Here is a 21,264-nt window from a genome sequence, read left to right as displayed (position 1 = left end):
TTTTTCCCTAAACCACGAAAATTTGTACCCATGAATAAAAGTACTTGCACAGTATCGTTTTACTTCATATAGTTTGCATGTAGATAAAAACAAATCTCTGAAAAGAATTTAAAGTACCATTGGACATAAGATTAAAATTGAAGTTTTGCTCAGCTGTATCATTGACTAAATGCAATAACCTTCTTTATATTCTTCATGCCAAATTGGCAACTAACTTTCCATGTCAACTTGCTAAAACAAAGTTTCACATGCAAGCTCGGTTTAAGTTTACAACTGTTAACATTGAGCATGACATGTCTGGTTGGAAAAAATGTTAAGAATAATACTATCCTAGGAGTTATTGCAATACTAATCAAGAACTTAGTACTTGCCAAAGTGGAGGTTTTACACTGCTTAATGGAGTGAGTTAATGTAATAATAGTAATGTCCTTAATTGCTTTTAGACTGACATATTTTAAAGCATTCACATAAATGGGAAATTTTAATGAAACAACCTTTACTTGTCTTTTACCTCACCTCCATGATTTATTCATTTCAGAAACGTTTCTTCAAGAGATTTATAGTAGAGTTTTCTCCCGATGTTCCCAAGTCAAAGTGTATGAGTGGTCTGTACCGTATCATTAGACATCCAGCTTTCCACATCTTTCTGTACTGTGTTATTGCCCTAGACATGGCCAATGTTACTCTTTCCGTCATCAGCGAATATTTGGCAGCCATCCATGATAGAAAGAATGTCTTCAGGTCATTAAATGTTGTCTTTGTGTCGTTTTATATAATGGAAGCTGTTGCAAAGGTAAATGTAACTATGTTTGCAGTAAATGTTATTAGATAATTTATCATACATATATATTCATACTTAAGTTGAGAGATTTGAAGTAAATTCTTTTTTAGTGAAGTTATAATGTGAATACTGCTAGAGTTGACGTTTTAAAAAAAACTTCTTAAATTTTTTAAATAACTTTACAATGAATGGGCTCAAAATAATATTGACCCATGGGCATACCTGTTAACCTTCTGAACAAGTCATGTGGGAGATTTTTACGTAAATACAAATTTTTGATGTAAAAAGTCTATTTTTTAGTATTTTTCACAGAGAGAATATTAATTTTAACCAAAAACTTCCCACAAATCTTTAATACATTTTAATGTGGGAGATTCTGAATGTTTAATTTATTTTGTTGAAGTCTCCCCCTATTGTGGGAGGGTTAACAGATATGCCCATGGGTTTTGAGTATTGTTAACCAGGAAATATTTGCTAAAATTGACAGAAATAATTTCTTTTTAAAAGATTGGTTTTACATGTAATTCCACAATATGATCTTTTAAAGGAAAACCATGAAAAAAAGCTGTCATGAAAAAGTTACTTTAATGATTAAATCAATAATGTATGTTATAATTACTAAGTGATGACATTGTATTTGGTATTTATGAAATTACCAGTAGTTTTTTGTGTCACATTCATTGATCAGGCTAAAATTTTTATCATTTATTAATGATATAGGTTTTGAAATTACTATTATATGGCCTATTGGATACAAACTTAGATTAAAATCTCTTAAAGCATTATACTTTCAGGAAATAACAGTGCTATATCTCACCTTGAGGGAACCTACAATTTTCTATATTGATTTCAATTTCTGTGCCTGTTTTTGTATATAGTACTAATGAAAAATATCCTACTTGTCTCTGCATTGTAATAAGGCTTTCTCTAATTTTGGGCGTGATTTAATATGCTTTTGAATTTTTAACACTGTGTCCAATTTAATTTCTGGAAGCAGGTTTATTCCTGCCATTTCATATTTTCAGAATTTCCTACACATTTTATGCAAGAAATCTTTTTCATTTAGTCAAGTATTGATTTAAATAATTTCTTCACTCTTGATAATAATATTTAGATTTTAACAAGCTCACTTAAGCTCAGTCATGTTGAAAATCATAATTTGTGAAATCAGGTCATTATATGTATAGGTTATCTGCCTGTATCTTTATAGATAGTACTGATGAGAAGATTCTATTTCACTGTGTGTTGGAACAACCTTTGTCTAGCCATTATATGTATTGGTATGGTAGATGTTACCCTCAGCTTTACCCTTCCTGCGCTATATGGAAACAATAATCACAATGTACATATTGTACTGGTAGTCTTCATATTACTGAGAGTCATCCGTCTCTTCCGGTTGTTGGAGGTAGGTACTGAATACAATTGGCACATTATGGAGGAAAATACTTGATTTTTTAAATTTCTTATCTGATATACAATGTAGTTTCCTTTTACACATGTTCAATATTATACCGTGTGTAAACACACTTTCCAAGTTCCTGAATTTTTTCTATTAATCATGATTTTCAGCCGACAATGCCTCTATTTCTGAACCTGATGAAGTTATTAATCAGTCAACAATTAAGCCATGGATATGATGTAGGTCGTGGTTATGTGGCAGGTGAGGAAGAAGTGAGAAAGCTGATAGATCATATGGTTGATCAAAAGGAAATAGCTAAAACTCTTAAACAGGCCAGTGATAATGGTAGACTGGATGTTATTAGATGTTTAGGTAAGTACATGTAAATTATAGATTGAAGTTTTTTGGTTTTGCCCAAATTTATCTGCACAAGAGAAATAAAGAATGGATGTAGTGAAACACAAACCTAAATACAAAATATAGATTTTGAAATTCAGAGATCACCAAAAGGTCTTCAGCAAGTGTAAACACACATTTAAGTAAGCTCTGAAAGTCCCCGACAACAAAACTAATATAGTCCACGGTAACAAAAGAATGACATTTCTTCAAAATCAAAATAAAAAATAAAACCACACAAAGCTACATTAATAACCAACATCTCCTGACTGTGGACAGGTGCATGGAGACTGCAGTGAGGATAATCTAGCTTTATAAGGCTTTAACTATTAAACTATTTAATGTTAGATAACAAATGAACTGAAACGATAAAAAAACACTGTCAATAATACATCCAATTCTCTCCATGGAATACCTCAATATTCACCATACCAGACAATATGAGATATCCACTTAAAGAGTGATCACAGTTAAGGATAGCTATAGCTTAGAACATATTAAATAATGACAATACCATCAAAAATACCATTTTCATACCATCTATCATTTCAATGCAATGCAATGTTTAAACAAAACATGCCCTTATTCAAAAAGATTTTTATCACACTCAGTAAATCATTGTATGTAAATATAGGTATGCTACAGAAGCAACATCCAGACATAGCTCTATCAATAAAGACCAGACAAGCAATAAGAAGTGTACTGAACAGTCTACGTGATGGTATACATGAACTGATGATGGATGGGATTCTGGAAGAAGCTGATGGACATAAGCTGGAAAAGGTCAATTTTTCATATATACATGTGTATATAATGAAACATATTTAAATTTTTAAAGTCTGTTTACATTAGTTTAAATGTATTTTGAACCTGTGAACCCAGCCTAAATTATGTCTATACCAAATACATTTTTATGTCCAATAGGGGTTCCATATACATAGGTCTCACTGTACTGTAGTTATATCCCAAAACATCAAAGTTGTGAGTATTAATGTTTTTGACCCATGTGTCTATCTGTCTGTCAATCTGTGCATCAATCTCAACTTGTTCTTGCCTAGATTGGACCACAATTTCTGTCTCCTGCCGATACACAGAAGGGAACATACAAATACTGGTGTCTGTGTTTGTGTATGTCCATCTAGTCACATGCATGGAAGCAACTCCAGGGAAACCACTTGGACTGATTTTGTTAAAATTTTGAAGATTGTTAGTTACCATTTGATGTTGTATATTATGCCCTCATTTTGAATTGACAAATTTTACAGTATTATGGGTCTTTTATAACTTAGTTAAACAATTTTGATTTTATTAAGAGTAGTTAAATTGATGTTAAACTAGGCCTTGGTAAGTAAATTGGAAACAATGTTTCATGTCTGATTAGTTGTTTTTTGACAATAATTCTGTATTGATTTACATGATTCTGTTTTAAGATGGTTGAAGAAATGATGAAGAGGTTATTGAACTCTCCTCCAAGCTTGCCTCTGCCTCCTCCTGATAAGATGCTGAATAATGTCTTCTGGTTACGAGGTGATCCTAGCCTTATAACGTACATTAAGGTAAATATAGAGATCTCTCTCTTACTTTTTTGTCTTCGTGAAAAGTCATATTTCAAAAAACAAGCTTGAAAAATTTCCAGTGAAAAATGTTTATGGTAAGCAAAAAATGTGTTTTTTTGTAATTGATTCTATGCATTTTTGAAGTTTTACTTATATTTTAAATACTGGTAAGCCGTGAAAAGTACAATAAGCATTGGGTTTTGTCTTTAAAACTCTTAAATGGTCAGTATGGTGTGAAATAAACTACTCTTGTCATTTTTGTGATTTGATTTCCTGAGTTCTACCTTTGCTTTATTTGTATTTTGCAGGAGAAAGCGAAATTGATTGCTTATAACTATGAGGATGTTATAATACATGAGGGAGATCCTCATGGAGGTATATACCTCATTGTATCAGGAATGGTCAGGGTAGGTTTTTATATGAAATACATAAAGTCCATATAACTATTGGATATTCATACAAATTAACAAACTAGAATCTGTAGCATAGTGTATGGCTGAAAAAAAAAAAGAAAATCTTTCATATTTTGTAAAATATAGTTTAAAAAAATTTAGTTTCAAAAAATGGATAATAAAAAAAGTTTTTTTGTGCCTTTAAATATAGTTATTGAATTTTATCATTAGGAAAGTATGGTTATCAGGCTTTTAAAGGAATAATATTCCACATTATAGTTGTTCATGTTCCATTTGATACAAAAATCTCAGTACAAAACTGTAAAATGTCACTTTTATCAAATTTACACTCTAATTTCATAAAGTATTTGTGTTTTAGTGAAAAAACTTGTATTTTCATGATGATGATTTGTTTTATTGTTAGTCTTCATCATTTTTCTAAGCGTGTTATTTGACAGATTTTATATGGTATATATGTACCATTGTCAATTTCTCCATTTGATGAACAAAAGTTTAAAAATGTTGTGTCAGATTTTAGTAGTTTTTAGGTTCACTATATGTTTTCATTGAAGGATGCTCCTTTTTGATTTTGATTATTTGCAGCAGTTCTATTGTCACGATGAATCGGGTGTCTTATGACACATTTGTAGTTCCAGTACATAGATGTGCAGAAAGAATTTTCAAAAGATTACTAGTAATGGATAATGGAGTGTCCTCCCCTTAAGAAAACCTGATTAAAATATAGTTATAAATTGGATGAGATATCTGTAATTCTTGTTTTTGGAGCCTAAAACACTTGTGTGCACAGACTAGTTCTTGCTTTTTCAGCTTGAGTCAACCAGCCAGCCTGGTAAACCGATTATACTTGAAGATAAACCATCAGGTTCTCAGATGAAGATTAAAGCTAATCTGATAGACTTCCTTACTGCTGGTAATATAATTGGTGAAATGGGCTTACTGACCAAGAAACCAAGGTCAGCCACTGTAACGTGTGAAACTGCTGTACAGGTATTTACATTTTCCGAACTATATTATAAAGATTTTTTATAAACAATATTTCTAAGTATTTTACAAATTCACAGGTTATGCTAAAAATCATACATGAAAACATTTGGTAACTTGGCTCATTATAAAATGAACTAGTTGCTAAATAACTTCTGAATTGCTTAAAATATATTTAATGAGACCAAACTTTCAACTGAATTTTATGTTATAATGCAATGTAATGATGTTTTTTCAGTAATAGTCTAACTCAAATATAATAAATCGAACATGATGCTACAAAATGAAACATATTTTAAGATACATTACAAAATAAAAAGATGCATTAATTCAGGAATATACTGTAGCTTGTTTTTGGCATTATTTGGATGTTCTGGTAATTAAGGACTTACTGATTTCTAATGTTTAATCTACTTTATGCCTAATTTAGGTCTTGTTTATCAGTGCAGAAGACATGGAATATGCTATCAATCACTTTAAGGATATAGACCCACCACTAGAATACAGACTGTGGCAAGTCTGTGGTAATAGAATTGCTGCCAATGTATTGATGAAGCAACCATCTTATCAGGTACTACAGTTTTTATTGATAACCTTCTTCATTTCTATTACATGACTGTATATTATCGCATGACGTGTATGTTTAACATACTTTTGTAGATTTATGGCTCAGTTCTATTTGATTTTGGAACTTTTTGTTCTGCTGCCCTAAAACCTTATGGGCACTAAGCTCTACTACTATCTGTTCATGTGTATACACATTAATTAACTGAAGTTTTGTTACCATTCATACCCTTAAAGTTTAACTTTATAGTCTGTCATGTTGAATCTTTATACCAAATTTTAATTAAACCATGTGTGTAAATTTGGTCTGTTCTTAAAACTTCCTGTTTACCTGAGTGAACGCTGAAGTCACTGATGCTGTAGGCTAAACATCTATGTCTTAGGGTCCATTTGTTCAAAGTTTTGTTGAGAAATAATATGTAGACTTTCTCTTGAAGTTAGTACCTTGCTATTGACAATCATGGTCTTTGTGTATGAGATGCTTGCTTATTGTGTTCAGGTCTGACCGCAAACCATAGTGGTGCACCATTTTGGGAAAGATGCCATGTTCCTCGCACGTTAAAGAACCCTACTGTGGTATTCTCCCGGAGTAGCAACCATAGGGCTCTGCCACAGGAGGCTAAATTGCCCGACCCTACCCACCTCTCCCTATTTCCTGTGCCTGTGGCAATCAAAATTTGTCGACCCCATTGTCCTTGTGTCCCATCCCTTTTTCATTTCATATTTTCATGTTCATTTTATGGTCAATTTCATGTTCATCGTCTGAATATAGCTGAAATATTGCTGCTCGGACGTTAAACCCCAACAAACATATTGTGTTGAGGTCAGTTTAATGTAGTATTGCTGCTGTTATTAAGCTTTAAATAATCTAGTTGCACTGTACTGTATAAGTATAAAATAATTTGTAATGTAATGTACTTGTAAATTTTCAGCTAATTGTGAGTACTTCAGTTTGAAATCATTGTTTATATTTTATACAACATAATGGTATTTAGTGGTTTTAAAGACTGCAAAGTATTATCAAATTAAAAAGATTTTTGGATAATTTATTCTGATTTTTATGATAAAATTGATTTTTTATTCAATAAAAGGTGTAACAAACTGTAAAAATAATGTCTTTACCATACTTAGTAATTTATCTACATTTTTTTCATGCATTATTTCAAAATCATGTTCATTAAAAATTGAATTTTGTTACTTCTTTACTCATACTATTAACTACTGCTTTTAAAATAATTTGATGCTGAATATTATGTTGGGTATCCTAATTAGGATGGGGGCAATAAATAAGCAAATGAAGTATTCACAGTAACTATGTAAACTTGCGATACACTTACTTACTAGTATTGCTCGTCAAAAATATGTCCTTAGTTTAAGAAAGCTATACTCAGTATACAATTAGGTGTTTAATTTCTTTTAAAATTGAATTAATGCTTGCAGTCTTTTAAAAAAACTTTGTTGATGATTAAATGCTGTTATGATTGCATGTAGATAGATACTTGCTAGTTTACAAATTTACATAAATAGATATCAAAGGTGTACATGAAATAATTACAAATTTGATACGAAGAGAAATCTGCATCAAAGTATGTGAAAGATCTGGTTTTCAATGAATGTTCATTTTATTAAAATGATGTGCAATGGTTGAACCACTAAGTTGTTAAAGACAAGTGGTACCAAGTCCATTAAGTTAACAGTAGAATGATTATAGTGTCATTGTCATATCATTGAACAAACTTTGTGTATTGAGACATTTTCCATGGTTCAAAATCTTTTTTTCCTTGCTATAAAGATGAGGTGATTATTTTATTTGTAAATTTTGTTTTAGTATGTTTGGTCACATATACATATTTCTGTTGTTGTTACATTTATGATTTTATAAACTTTATATATCTATTTTTAGGGTTGGACGAAGGAGAAGGTGAAGATTCGCCTTGAGAATGCTTATCTTATGTATAACATTGATGACAATATGTTTACAGTTGATTCTACCATGTGTGATGTAGTATTGGTCAATGGTAAAAATATATAGCTATTTCATGTTTTTATTTAATGTTCAATCATTTTCATTCTTCATTTGTTTTTTGATAATGATGACTTGATGTAGTAAACTTGACTTAACTATATTTTAAGGGTGTTCTTTTTATGCAATAATATACATGTCAATTGCTGGATTTGTATATTATAATTTAGTACCTGAATTGTTTTTAATATGCCTGCACTGGAAGATTGGTGCACAGTCCCTGAACTAATCCATGCTACTATTTGATAGATTGATGACCAGTTATTGATTGATTGCTGACATATTTTCATCATCAATTTTAGTGCAACACATGCATTAACAGCAATGAAACTATATTTTTGATGAACCAGAGAATTATGCAGTTTTTTTTAAATTCATTTGAAAGACTTAAGTGCATGGAGTTGATTATGATATTTTCTGAACATACTCCTTTACTTTGAATTTAAAAATATCAAATCCACTTTTTGCATTCACTAAAAAAAGCAAATGTATGTAAAAAATAATTATATTTATGTCTAAATTTTGCCATGCAGTGAATTTTACTTAAATGAAGAAAAAACATTCCATAAGGTATATGAACCAATCAGATGTCACATTGTGTATAAAGGAAGGGATAATTGGTTTTATGGATTCGTTGAGGAAATGCAATGTATCATAGATGCACAGACTGGTTCAGGTTAACTGAAGTCTTTCTCAAAATGACTTTTACGCCCTTCTTACTTCTTTTCATCTTGTTCTGAACTCTTACATTTTTATTAAAAATAGATAGTTTATACTTTAGTCCATATGATAGATATTGCCTAGAAATATTAAATTTATTTTGTTTTCAATTTTCAGGTGTTGCCCAAAATGCTTTTACGAAAGAGAAGTTTACAGGACCATGCTACATTCCATGGACTGTGCTGAAGTTAGAGTTACTGGTATAAAATATTAAAACATCTATATATCTATTTTATTATTTGTTTCTTTAGGTCTGGGTGTTTCAATAATTTATAGTTGAACGGTCTTGATGATTGTTTTACTGTTTGTTAGTGACACACAAATCTCATTGGTTTTCCTATTAATTGATTGACTATAGTGTTACCTATTAACTGTATACCAACTTATTTTTCATTAGCAATTTATTTGTGCCAGAAAAAATTGCTGCTGAAATAACTTGATGCAAATAAATCTTTGTATACTAGTACACGTTTGAGAGAATGTTAGCTGCAAAATTACGTAGCCACTAAATTTGATTAAAACTCAACATCAGTATCAGCAAAAATAACATTGTTTACATTGAAAGGCCCACTATGTTGTAACATCTTCAATACCCATTGTCATAACTTTATCTGACTATTGATCAAACAACTATTTGTACTTGTAGCCAGACAAAGGTCCAAAACCTGTTCTACTGGTAGTACCGTCAGAGGCTGGCCAACCTGCCCATGCTTCACATAAATCGTCACATGACAATCGCCATGGACACAATGCATTCAGCCAATCTATTAGCCAGTTATGTCTCAATCATGCCTCAAAACATCGGCAGTCGGTAGAATCAAAATGGAAGGTAAGGACAGGGGTCAAGACCAGGTTCACCGACACATATCAGGTAAGGTGGCCATTTTCAATGTTTGCTAGGAGAAGCTGCACTAGTATTGTAAAGGAGTATGCAGTCTATCTTGGCTTTGCTGATTAAGAAGGCTTGAAGTTGCTTTTTAATTTTGATTTAAACTTTCTTTGCTTTAAAAAGTTGTGTTTTTTTTAATAGATACAACTGTTTATTAGAGGGAAACTTTATGCCCATGGTAATTAATGTATACCAGTCTGTTAATCTTTGTATCAGTTTAGTTGTTTTTTTTAACAGCTACTAAAGAAATTCTGGTTTTATTATGGTGTGGCACTGTTGTTGATAGACTTCTCTTTTTTTGTGCAATAATTTGAATATTTATTGTGGATCTTGATAAAACTGAATAACAAGGTTTCAAAACCACAAAAGAAAGGTTGGTATTGATTTCAGATATGTTTTTTTTTTACTATTTCAAATCCGGATTTTACCAATACAATTTTTTTTTAACTATATTTACTTCCAATTTTGCCAATTTCTGCATTGTTTGTAGACCTCATAAAATCTTGTCTTGTCTGTGATTTTGGGGATTATGACCTCAACTGTATTGAAATTCAGGATCAATGTAGGGTCAAAATTAAGCATTTCTTATAACTTAAATATACAACTTAAATGTAAGGATCTCTTTGGTATTGTTCCTTTATACAACAAAGGTCAGACATTGATACCAGAATTTTATAAGAATTTACTGCTGTGTAGCATATGAATATGAAATGTGCAATTTTCTCTTTGCTCCAAACAAAATCATAAGTTAAAGTGTACAGATCTTTATGAAATTTTACCATAACTTTTTATACCACAGAAGGAAGGTTTTGACCTTTGATTTATTCGTTTGTTTTGTTTTGTTTATTTTGTTCTTTCTTTATTGAGAGGGTATGTTTAACCCTTACTGTCAGGAATAGCGGATGAAAAGGGGAAACATGCCGGCATTTTATAAAACAATATCATATAACTTAGGCATTAGAGTTTAAGGATCTCTGTGAAACTGCCATCTGGTGATCACTGTAGTCAAGAAGGAATTTAACATGTTTTTGGTTTGTAGGCTATAAATTAAGTGTAAAGTAAGTGTATGGTTCTCTATCAAATTGTACTGCTACGTTTGTATACTAGAAAAAGGAAGATTTTTGATGAAATGAAAAGTTATTACTCTGACCTGTCAAGAAATTTAGTTCTTTGTCTACTTTCATTCTGGCTAATGCTAAGTCAGATATGTAATTACAATTCAAATTTAGAGCTGTAATCAAGTTTGAAAATTTGTCAATACTCGTCTCAACTGTTCAGGTTTTAACATGTGGTCATATCAAGCTGCCCTCTGCAAAGCAAATTAATTTGACTAAATTTTTCCTTTTAAATTATTGATATAAAATGGATAACATTATGTTAAGAAGACATTTGATAAATCTAGGTCACTTTTTCTTATTAAACAATGGCTAAAAAGTTACACAAAATTTGACTTTTTCATTAAACTAAATTATTTTCTTTTCCCATATACAGCTGTATTATATTTTACTTAAAGGATACTACTGCTCATACTCCTTTACAATAATTGCATGTGCATGATGGTATGTATTTGATCACAAGCCAAGATATATTTTAAGGTAGATTTCCCCCTTTAGATCACATGTAGATTTAGGTAGCAGTTCAATATAGTCCTATGTAATCAGTGTGAACTTATATTTATACTCAAGAACTTTATACGCACTGGATATTCTGTATGGCCGATGGTAAAATTTATGCTTAGTTGGTATTGTGACTTTGTTTATATCACAAGTAAATGACCACAGAACTGCTTAATTAATCAGTTGTATAAAATATGTTTGAAATTGTCCATTCAATACTACATTATTGGGATAAAACGCAAATTAAAAAAATGTGACCATACCAAAAAAATCAGTTACATATGAAAATAAATAGGCCTACTATGGAAAAACAGGTCAAATTTAAAAAAAAACCTTATTCAGAAAATTATCAATACTCAAAAAAAGAATTAGCTAATGAGGAAGGAATCTGACAACAATGCCAGTAACATCATTAAGAAAATAGACAATGAAAAATTAATCAAAGTCTCGCAATTTTACAATTTTGTCTGTCTTGTTATCATGTGAACTATGGAAAATCACAATTTGAAGTGTCTATGGTCACAACCAGATATTTAAGAAATTTATAAATACTGCATACAAACTTAAAGATGATATTAAGCAGCCAGTTATTCTGTCTGTACAAAACTGTTTGTATGTATGTAGATAAATAGTTATTTTCATATCTGGTTGATAGGAAGGGAAAAATGGGTGCCAATTTCATATTTTGAGAGGTATGATCTGCGCCTCATACAATCTTGAAAACTGCTTTCATTGAGTCAGAATGTGACCCACATTTGTGCCAGTCTTCCTGTACACACATTTCATCTAAGATATACCTAGAGTATATAGTGTACATCAGAATCAGGTACCTTCTAACTCATAACTTGAACAATTATTCATGTGTTATTCTTTTTTACTTTTAATTTCAATCATTTAAATTGATTTGAACTCCACCAGTAAAAACTGTCAGTGCCAAGTCAGGATAAAAGAAGGAGAAGTTATTTTCTTCATTTTCTTCCAATTTTCAAAAGATTGACATATGTGTATCCTATTCTTATTTCATTTATATGTATATAACCTGCTCTCTTAAAACTTAATTTATGGCACAAGTAAGTTCAAATTTGTGAAAAAAAAAGTGGTGCAAATGTAACACTTGCGCAATTATATGCAAAATTGGCACATTATTGGTATGTAAAATGTCATTTGACAAGTTGCATTGGGCCTACAATAGCAGTAAATGGCCTCAGTGTTGTCTTGGCAAAATATCACTACTGGTTATTTATTCTTCAACCAATACAACTGTCCTGGAATATGGTAAAAGATAAATATGAAAAAGATTCATCTTAAATTAGCATTTGAAACTAGAACCGATGAAGGGAGACTTTCATAAGCATTTACCTATTTTGCTCCTTTTTTATTTTATTTACCTGTATTTTGTATAACCTATTTACCTGTATTTTGTATAACCTATTTTGACATGAACTAGCTGATCTAATATGACTTTGATTAATTTAATCAGGAACTTAATCTATTCCTTACAAAATACAACATGAACTATGAAGATATACATTGTCATCCTAGCAGTAAACATGATCACATTTGCCTTTCATTTACCAAAGCAAAAAAGAAGTAGATATCTATGTATCTAGTAAAATTAGAGATTCAAATATTTTTTTTATTTTTGTACTCATTAAACTGTTTTGAGAATAAATCTTCTTTAACATACATCCCTTGTAGAAAGTTCAAGCAGCCAAAAGTTTGGGAATTTTATCGCCCAAAGGAGGAAGAGTTGAAGATCACTCTGCAGAGAAACAGGAGTTAGCCAATGGGACAGTGAACAGGCAAGTGATTGAGGAGGAGGAGATTGTAAGCTCTGCTGAACAAGACACTAATATGTAACACTCACTTTGCTATACGTTTGTCTTGCATGTTTTAACAATATTTTATGTGTATTGATTTTTTTCATGGTTGTTGTTTCATTTGTAGGCAGTTTTCATTTAATTCGTTGATCATATCTTTGTTTAGTACTTGAAGAGTGTAGGAAACTAATTTTTTTCTTGAAATTTGTTGTAATAACATAAAAAGTAAAATATATAAATATTGGGAAAAAGATTGTATTTTGGTTTTAGTTATTGTAATGACATCCAAATGGTACCACAGTTGTATGTCTTTTTACAAAATTGCTGAAAATTATACATTTTGTTATATTTTCTGATATCTCATCATCAGAAAGCTGCATCCACACTCAAGAAACAGCTTTATATTATCACATATAATACGTAATAATGAATGTATTTACTAATTATGAAGTTGTTTCTTGGTTGTGGACACAATTTCTCTGCTAGGAATATGACCACTAAGTGACCGAAAAGTACAAAGTGTACAGGATATCTGAATTTTGTCAAACTTCAAGCAATGAAAGAATTTGCAAATATTCTTCTGTTTTCTCAGTTGCTATGGATTCTAGTCTCAAAATTCACGAATAACACTTCATGATTAATTTTCAGTTGTATTCTTGGCCAATCAGAGCCTTTAATGCCCCTTCTTCTTTCTGTTACAAAGTTTCATTTCTAGATTCTGTGGGTAAATCAGGTAACATTATTTGTCAATGTTTAGGGAAAAAAATGATTCTAATAGAACAATGAAGACTGCCTTCACTATGAATTTGTGTTTTGTATTCTCACTATTACTTCACTGCTGGTTTGCATGGTTTATATTCTCTCTTTTATATATTTTTATATTTTTTTTCTAAACTATTCCTAGCACTTTTTCAAGCCTATTATTAGAGTTTATTTTATTGTCATGAAAGGTAATGTTATTTTTGTGGTACTGAATTATTTTTTTTTTTGTTGTGATAATTATAAATATTTATCCTACCTTTCCTAGATCAAAGGTCAATAGTTCATCATTAATATCAGATTTTCACTTCTCATAAAAATCCTAAGGTTTTAATCAATTTTAACAAGAATGATTGACAGGAGAACATTTTTTTTGCATTGATATGAGAGAAACTTTAGATAGATTATAATTTCTTCACTGCCTGATTGCCTGCAATGACCTCTACACACAATTCACCAACTTTGCTGCTCTGACCGAAGTAGAGTTACCTGAGGCTGCCTAAATTACCATTGATGCCCTATTGGAAAACACATTTGGTTGTTATCTCTACAGGAATGATGGATAGGAGAACTAAAAAAAGATGTTTTTAAATTAATTTCTAGTTCTGCATGGGTCAAGAGGTCATATCTTAAATATCTTGGCCAGATTTTAGCACCTTTATGTGTGTCCATATTTCATAACTGTCAAGTATTGTTGTTAGTGTTATGACACACTGTTGACTGGGCAACTGCTGCTTCTCAAAATACCATCGACATGATGTAGAAGTATATTTTTTGGGTAAATATTCTTTAATTCTGTGTTCTTATTTGATTTAAGGGTTACTAGAGTCTGATTGGTGAATAGTTTCCCTAGCCCCTTCCCCTCTATGGCCTCTATTTTTGTTTACCTTTTAAAAATGGTATTTTGCATCATAGCTTTATGAACTTGTTAAATGTTAGACTGAAAATAAAATAAAAAAATTAACCAATGATACCCTATGGTAGACTTGGTTTTACTATATTGAGCCCAATAAAAATTATTTGTTTTCCTTGAAGCTAAAAATAGCCTTTAGAGCCAACCATGTAATTGTTCAAGCTAGTTTCCTGTTTATATTTTTATATCTTTTTAGAAGGAAATATTTATAATTGGTGTATGCCCATTTTCTGAATCATTATTTCCAAAGAAATATAAATTTTAAGCGATAACATGCCAATTTTTTTATTCTGTGTTTTCCAATTCGGCTGTATGTTGAGGTTTATGGTACTGTAAGGAAATCATAAATAAAATATAAAGTATATTTCTTTTTTTTAAATATTCAATAATCTTTCATTGGTTTTTAACACACTAATGTTTATTACTATATATCCACAACACTTCTATGTATAATATAGTTTCATCCTTTCCATCAATCATCAATTTCACAGACGTGTTTGTCGCAATCATTCAAATATAACAATGATATTAACTTTCATTGACGCATTCTTGATCATTTTATACATGTATAGGATATTTTTAGAACTGATTAGATGGTGCTTTGATAATTTTTCTAAAAGTAATTTATATCACTCAATAATTATACTCTCACTCAACGAATGGGTGGTATATTGGAATCATCTTGTCCCTCCCTCCATCTGTCCGAATTTCTTAGCAATTATCTAGACTACCAATGAATAGAATGAGTTTTAATTTGGTGTGTGGCTTTATATATTGGGTGCTGTCTGATATCAAATTCCTCTTTCTTGAGACTTTATCATTATATGCAATGATAGAGAACATTTTGTCACTAAAATCTCAGCTTTCAGTGAAGGGTTTGATTTTAAATTTGGTGTGTGGCTTTATATAGATAGGGCATATGTCATTGTTGTAAGCAATTTTGGGTACTTTCAAATATCAGCTTCTGTTTAAGTGGGGGGTATGTCTAGCACAACAACAGTCATGCAACTTCATGTTTTTGTAGAGGTAATTAATTAATTGTCATTAATTTCAAAAACTACTTCAGATGAAACACTTTGTTGTATACGTGATATGAAATGAAAATATTTTATGATCCTTTAGTTATGTTTTAGTTTGTTCTAAGTCTTAGAAAGGGCCAAAGTAAAACTTTATTTTAAATTTACCAAGTTACTTAAGTTTTCTTCACTTTGATATGTACATATAAAATGTACTAATAATAATATTTTTTGTCACTTCCAAAACTACTAGTAATTCAAACATCAAATACAAAGTTTCACAAAATTTCAAACTTTGAATAGTTATTTGCCTTTTTGCTGTCACATGGACAGATTAGTTTTGTTTTCTATTTTTCTAGCAATTTTTTTTTCGTATTTAATTCTGGTAGATGCCCTCTTTATATTGAATTTGAAGAGATAGGACGTTAATTTTTTGGCCAAAAATTGGAGTAATATTCTCAATAAACCAGATACATTCAAAAATTGATGACTCTTTGCAAGGGGAGATAATTAAATTTATTTGACTTGTATTTTTTACATGGAATTTATTTATGAAATATCCAAGAAGCATTGTGAATAAAGAATGCAATAGTCTTCTATGGAAAATTCTATGCTGCTTATTTCTATGTACAGTTTACAGCTTTTTTGTAGAGGTTTTTATTATATTTACTATGCCATCTGCACTTTATGTATACTGGTTTCTTTTGGCTGTGATTTTATATACATATCTTTTGGGTTTAGCAATGCATGTGTATTTGTTATTTGCTGTAATTCATTTTGTTTTTGTATTACTTTTAATAGCATAGATAATCATCAACCTTCTGTTTTCATCTTTTTATTCCACAATGCCATATACTGTATATTCTCTGTTTAAATATTTTATGTAGACAAAACATAGAGATATCTGAAGAATGTTGCATTTTGTTCTTCATTAATGAATTTAATTCGAATATCCATTTTAAAAAAGAACCATTGATAGGTCTGAAAGCATGAAGCTATATTTACACTATATTTTTAAATACTAACACTTAGAAATATAATATCTCACACAATACATGTACCTAATTAGTAACAATGTTTCATAATAAACCTACTGCATATTTCTAACCCTAAAAATATGCAAAAGTTTATACAAAAACAGCTTTATTTTATAAAATTATCATTTTATGAAACACTTATGATAGTTTCTGTAACAGCTTTTTTCTTTGCCTTAAAAAGGTTACTGGGCTTCAGGTTTGTTGTCAATTTATATTATGAAGTATGCAGTTGAAAAAGATCTTGTAATATACAGAAAATAATAATGAAAGAAATCATAAAAGAAAACTTACCAAGCTTATTAATCAAGAAAAGAATGAAAGAAATGTGAATTAACACAAGAGCAGTGCCTAGAAGCTTAGGACTGACACAAACCAAGATCAACACTTATGCTTGACTTTAAAAGAAAGATCTTTTGGTACTCAGTTCATATAAATATATAGGATAAAAAGGTAAAAAACCGCATAAGATCATGAGTAACAGAGAACGGGCAGTTAAAAATCCAAGCACTTGACCCTAGTAATTATATATTTTTGTTATTTATAATAACCAACTAGTTATTATATATTTGTCATAATGAAGGTCTTGCCACTTTGCAGCAGACTCCCTATAGTATTCATCTGTACGTCTGTCCATAACAAATTGTGTCCAGGCTCTGACTTTGTTGTCTTCTGATATTTGGAATGAGGGTAGATTAGCACAAGAGGGTATGTCATGTACCATGATCGATGAAGTTGGGTCTCAAGGTCAAATTAATGATTTTGCAGTACAGATTTTTCTGGTTGTCTTTTGGTGTAGGATTTTGATATTTAGCATGAGTGTGGATCAGCTCAAGACGTGAAACATGGTTGATGACATTTACCTCAAGGTCAAATTAATGATTTGCAGTACCGATTTATGTCCTGGCTGTAACTTATTTGTCTTTTTGTGTTATCATTTGGTATTTGGCATGAGGGTAGATCAGCTTACATTCTGTATAACTGTGATAAAAAATGTTCATAATTAACTTTCTCCCTTATGCTACGGTGGGGTCCTAAGAGATGGTTTTCATCTCACTAGTAACACATTTATTATTACCTTCATGTGAAGTTTAAATTTTGTTATCTTGTGATCAGTGGATTATATATAGTTAATGTCACTAGAGAAAAGTGTTGTTTTGGTACAGGAAAATCCTAGAGTATAAATACAGGATTTATTTCATATGTGAATAATCAAAATTTATTATACAGGGAACACTTGATCATTCATTAATATGGAAGCACACTTTTAGTATGTTTATGGGTGAGCTTTTTCATATAAAAACATGTGACACAGTATAAAGTTTGATATATAAGATGTTTATAGTAAACCTACCACTCTTAACATGAACTATAGATTTAAGAGACTTGTTCGTCATGAAAAATTGATGGCTGATCAACATTTTGACTGATTTGGGACAGATATATGTATGTATTTTTAGTTAGACTACAAACATTCAACATGGACACACACAATAATAATTGAATGTAGTTAAAATATTTCACTTTCCACATGAATCATCCATACGGCAGCAGCCATTTGATTTTCTGGATTGGGGGTCTGGATTTTTTAAATTTTTACCAGAAAAACTTTTTTTTTGCTTATGACGAAAACAAAGTTATATATTTTTTGTTGCAACAAGTAGAAAACATTTTTTCTTCTTCAGATATGTTTAAAACTATAAATTGCTGATAGTAAAACACACATTTTTTTCAAGTGACTAATTTCTTTTCTCAAATTTTGAAAAAATTATAAAAAAAAAAAACATAACCCCCTACCCAGAAAGTTCAAAAACCAAATTGTTGCTGCCTAAGTGACATATTGTTGCTGCCTAAGTGACATATTGTTGCGACCTAAATGACGTATTGTTGGGTCCTAAGTGACATATTGTTGCTGCCTAAGTGACATATTGTTGGGTCATGAGAGTTATGATTGGTTGATTGAAATCAAATTTTCATACAAAAAAAAATCTTAAAGCAATAAAAACAAGATAAATAATTGACATTATTTGTTTTTAGAGATGTCTTTAGAAATCCTGTCCATGGTGCTATATCTACTCCAGGGATGCTAGAAGGCAGAGATAAGGTAAACTTCCAACCAGATGCAATGATTGCTGAAGAAGCTGAAGTCCAGCAGCCTTCCACAGATAGTAGCTTGGCTAATTTGTCATTGGATAAAATCAATGCACAACTATATGCAAGAGACTCCGAACACGATCCTGAAAATCAACAGGAAAATTCTAAACAGAAAGTTATACCAACATTATCTGAACCTCCAATGGAAACACTGAACAATTTAAACATTAAACGCAAGATAGGAATAACAATGTCTGACCCACTTTGTGTTACTAATTTGAACGTGGTGGCAGATGTTGTACAGTCACAGGACAAGAGTGGTTCCAGCAGGATGGAATCTCAGATTTCTGATGTCTCAAATGATGAGAATGATAGACGTGGCTCGGCTCTATCAGAAAACTCTGATCATGCTGATAAAACAGCTGATACCAGATTGTAAATTTTGTATATATTAATACTTTTGTACTATAACCAATAAATTAGAGTAGTGAAACTACAAACTTAGTTATGACCACCCCCACTTTTAACCTCTCTGCAAAGCCATTATGTACAATTTAGGGCTCTTAACTTCAATTTGCTTTTCAACATTTGAAAATATGGATGTTTCATTATAAAAATCTTTTTAACCATATGTATTTAATGTATCAATCATCTGTTTAATGTCCTTCTTGCTGAAGTTTGTATGCACCTCATAGATTTCTTAATAAGCCAATAAACATTTTGTATAAGAAGAAAAAAATGTACAAGGACCAAGTTTAAAAACAACCTTTTTTAATTTAGAACCTTGAACTCAAATTATTTATCAATTCACTTGCAGGTCATCATTTAATTCTTTTTTTATGAAGAGACATTGATCTAGTTTTTTTTTTTTTTTTTGTTAAATTCTCTTGCCTTGATATGGCCCTGGTTGCTGAAACGGCATTAAACCCCAACAATCAAAGATTTATGGTGTATCCATCTGCGCTATGAAAACTAATTTGTTCAACATGTCATAGCTTTCCTTTCCTCTTTCAACTACCCCAGACTTTACTTTATGAGCAACTCAATGGGTGTTTCTAGAAAACCAGAGGACACTTACCCTATTGGTGCACCTGGTCCATGCTCCCAGTTTTTATTGGAGTCCGAGTTGCTCATTTCCTTTTGTTACTTTGTATGTATGATTTTAGTTACTTTATGTTCTCTGTTATGTATGTCTGTTTTCCATGTCTGGTCTTTGTCCCTGGATTACATTCTTTTGATTATCGTTATAACCTTGGTTCCCTTGATTACTCTGTAAGAAAATGGCGAAGGCATTTGAGGAATTTTTTTTTAAACTGGGCCCTCTACATGTGGTATAAAATAAAATTAAACATTGATAAAGCGGTCAATACATTTATCTTTTCTTCTTCATACAATGATACCAGTACTTGACAATTTCCATGCATCATATACCAGTACAAGTTTGTAGCTTAAAAATTGTTCTTGCATCACACCTATATAGTTGTGAAATGAGAACCAGGTACGAGACCAAAATTAATTCCCCTTAGTTTTTATTGTATACAAATATAGATTCAACTTTGTTTGGCAGTAGATACCTTCCTCATTATTTCATAGTTTTACTGGAAACTTGTTTACTGAAGTTTTGCATCTTGTTGGTCGAAAACAGGTCAAAATTACATGGGATTTTTTTTTTTTATTCATTTATTCTGACTACAAAGTGTGATTTGGTTCAGTGGACAAAGGTTAAAATTTAGGGCTTTTAACTCACTTCATTTGTCATGTTTACCCCATCTCCAGGTCATATGTATTAATGTTTTCTATAATTTACATATATAAAATCCTGCTGTTGGGTATCTTTAGGCCAGAGAAGTTTTATTCAGTTTATGCCAGTGGAATTTTTCAAATCTGCTCAAATGTGTATATTTAAATGCACTTGAAAATCAATTGTGGTCTTGAGCTGCTTTGGAAAACTCTTCATGTTTGTACTGTACTGTAGGCTAAATAGTTTTTCGGATGAATCTTTCTTGATCAAGGAAAACCAGTGTGGATTCCGTGAAGGATAATCCACCGTTGACAATATTTTGTTCATCATTCTCTATTTGAAGTTCTTAAGTTTGAGAAAAAGAATCTGTATGGTGCATTAGTAGATTTCGAAAAGGCGTTCAATATCGTAGAGAGAGACGCTATTTGGCAAAAAATGATACTTAATAATATAAACTGGAAAACATTTCAAGTTATACATAATATGTATCAAAACATCAAATCTCGTATAAATTATAATGGTCAGAAATCAGACTATTTCCCATGTGAA

General features: G+C 30.9%; 1 protein-coding gene across 8 annotated transcripts in view; it reads left to right on the top strand.

Annotated features, from left to right (window-relative positions):
- LOC148609614 (sperm-specific sodium:proton exchanger-like) overlaps positions 1–19,474 on the top strand; it is a 51,502-nt gene extending 32,028 nt beyond the window's left edge. For 7 of the 8 annotated variants that reach the window (XM_088540531.1, XM_088540528.1, XM_088540533.1 and 4 more), the window contains 13 exons: positions 539–793; positions 1,992–2,186; positions 2,351–2,552; positions 3,211–3,359; positions 4,007–4,132; positions 4,441–4,539; positions 5,353–5,532; positions 5,957–6,097; positions 7,994–8,108; positions 8,951–9,033; positions 9,480–9,704; positions 13,037–13,140; positions 18,918–19,474. In XM_088540531.1, coding sequence (XP_088396657.1) covers positions 539–793; positions 1,992–2,186; positions 2,351–2,552; positions 3,211–3,359; positions 4,007–4,132; positions 4,441–4,539; positions 5,353–5,532; positions 5,957–6,097; positions 7,994–8,108; positions 8,951–9,033; positions 9,480–9,704; positions 13,037–13,140; positions 18,918–19,413 — 2,370 coding nt within the window. In that variant the 3' untranslated portion in view covers positions 19,414–19,474. The remainder of the gene's footprint in view (positions 1–538; positions 794–1,991; positions 2,187–2,350; positions 2,553–3,210; positions 3,360–4,006; positions 4,133–4,440; positions 4,540–5,352; positions 5,533–5,956; positions 6,098–7,993; positions 8,109–8,950; positions 9,034–9,479; positions 9,705–13,036; positions 13,141–18,917) is intronic. The other variant, XM_088540529.1, reaches the window with a different exon arrangement.
- Positions 19,475–21,264: the final 1,790 nt, after the last annotated feature.

The sequence above is a fragment of the Perna viridis genome, chromosome 8 (genome assembly GCF_037379345.1).
Source record: "Perna viridis isolate PV_CMFRI_1.1 ecotype Kerala chromosome 8, ASM3737934v1, whole genome shotgun sequence".
Lineage (NCBI taxonomy): Eukaryota > Metazoa > Mollusca > Bivalvia > Mytilida > Mytilidae > Perna > Perna viridis.
The sequence above is the reverse complement of the archived record's forward strand: the minus strand, read 5'-3'. Positions and strand labels throughout refer to the sequence as shown.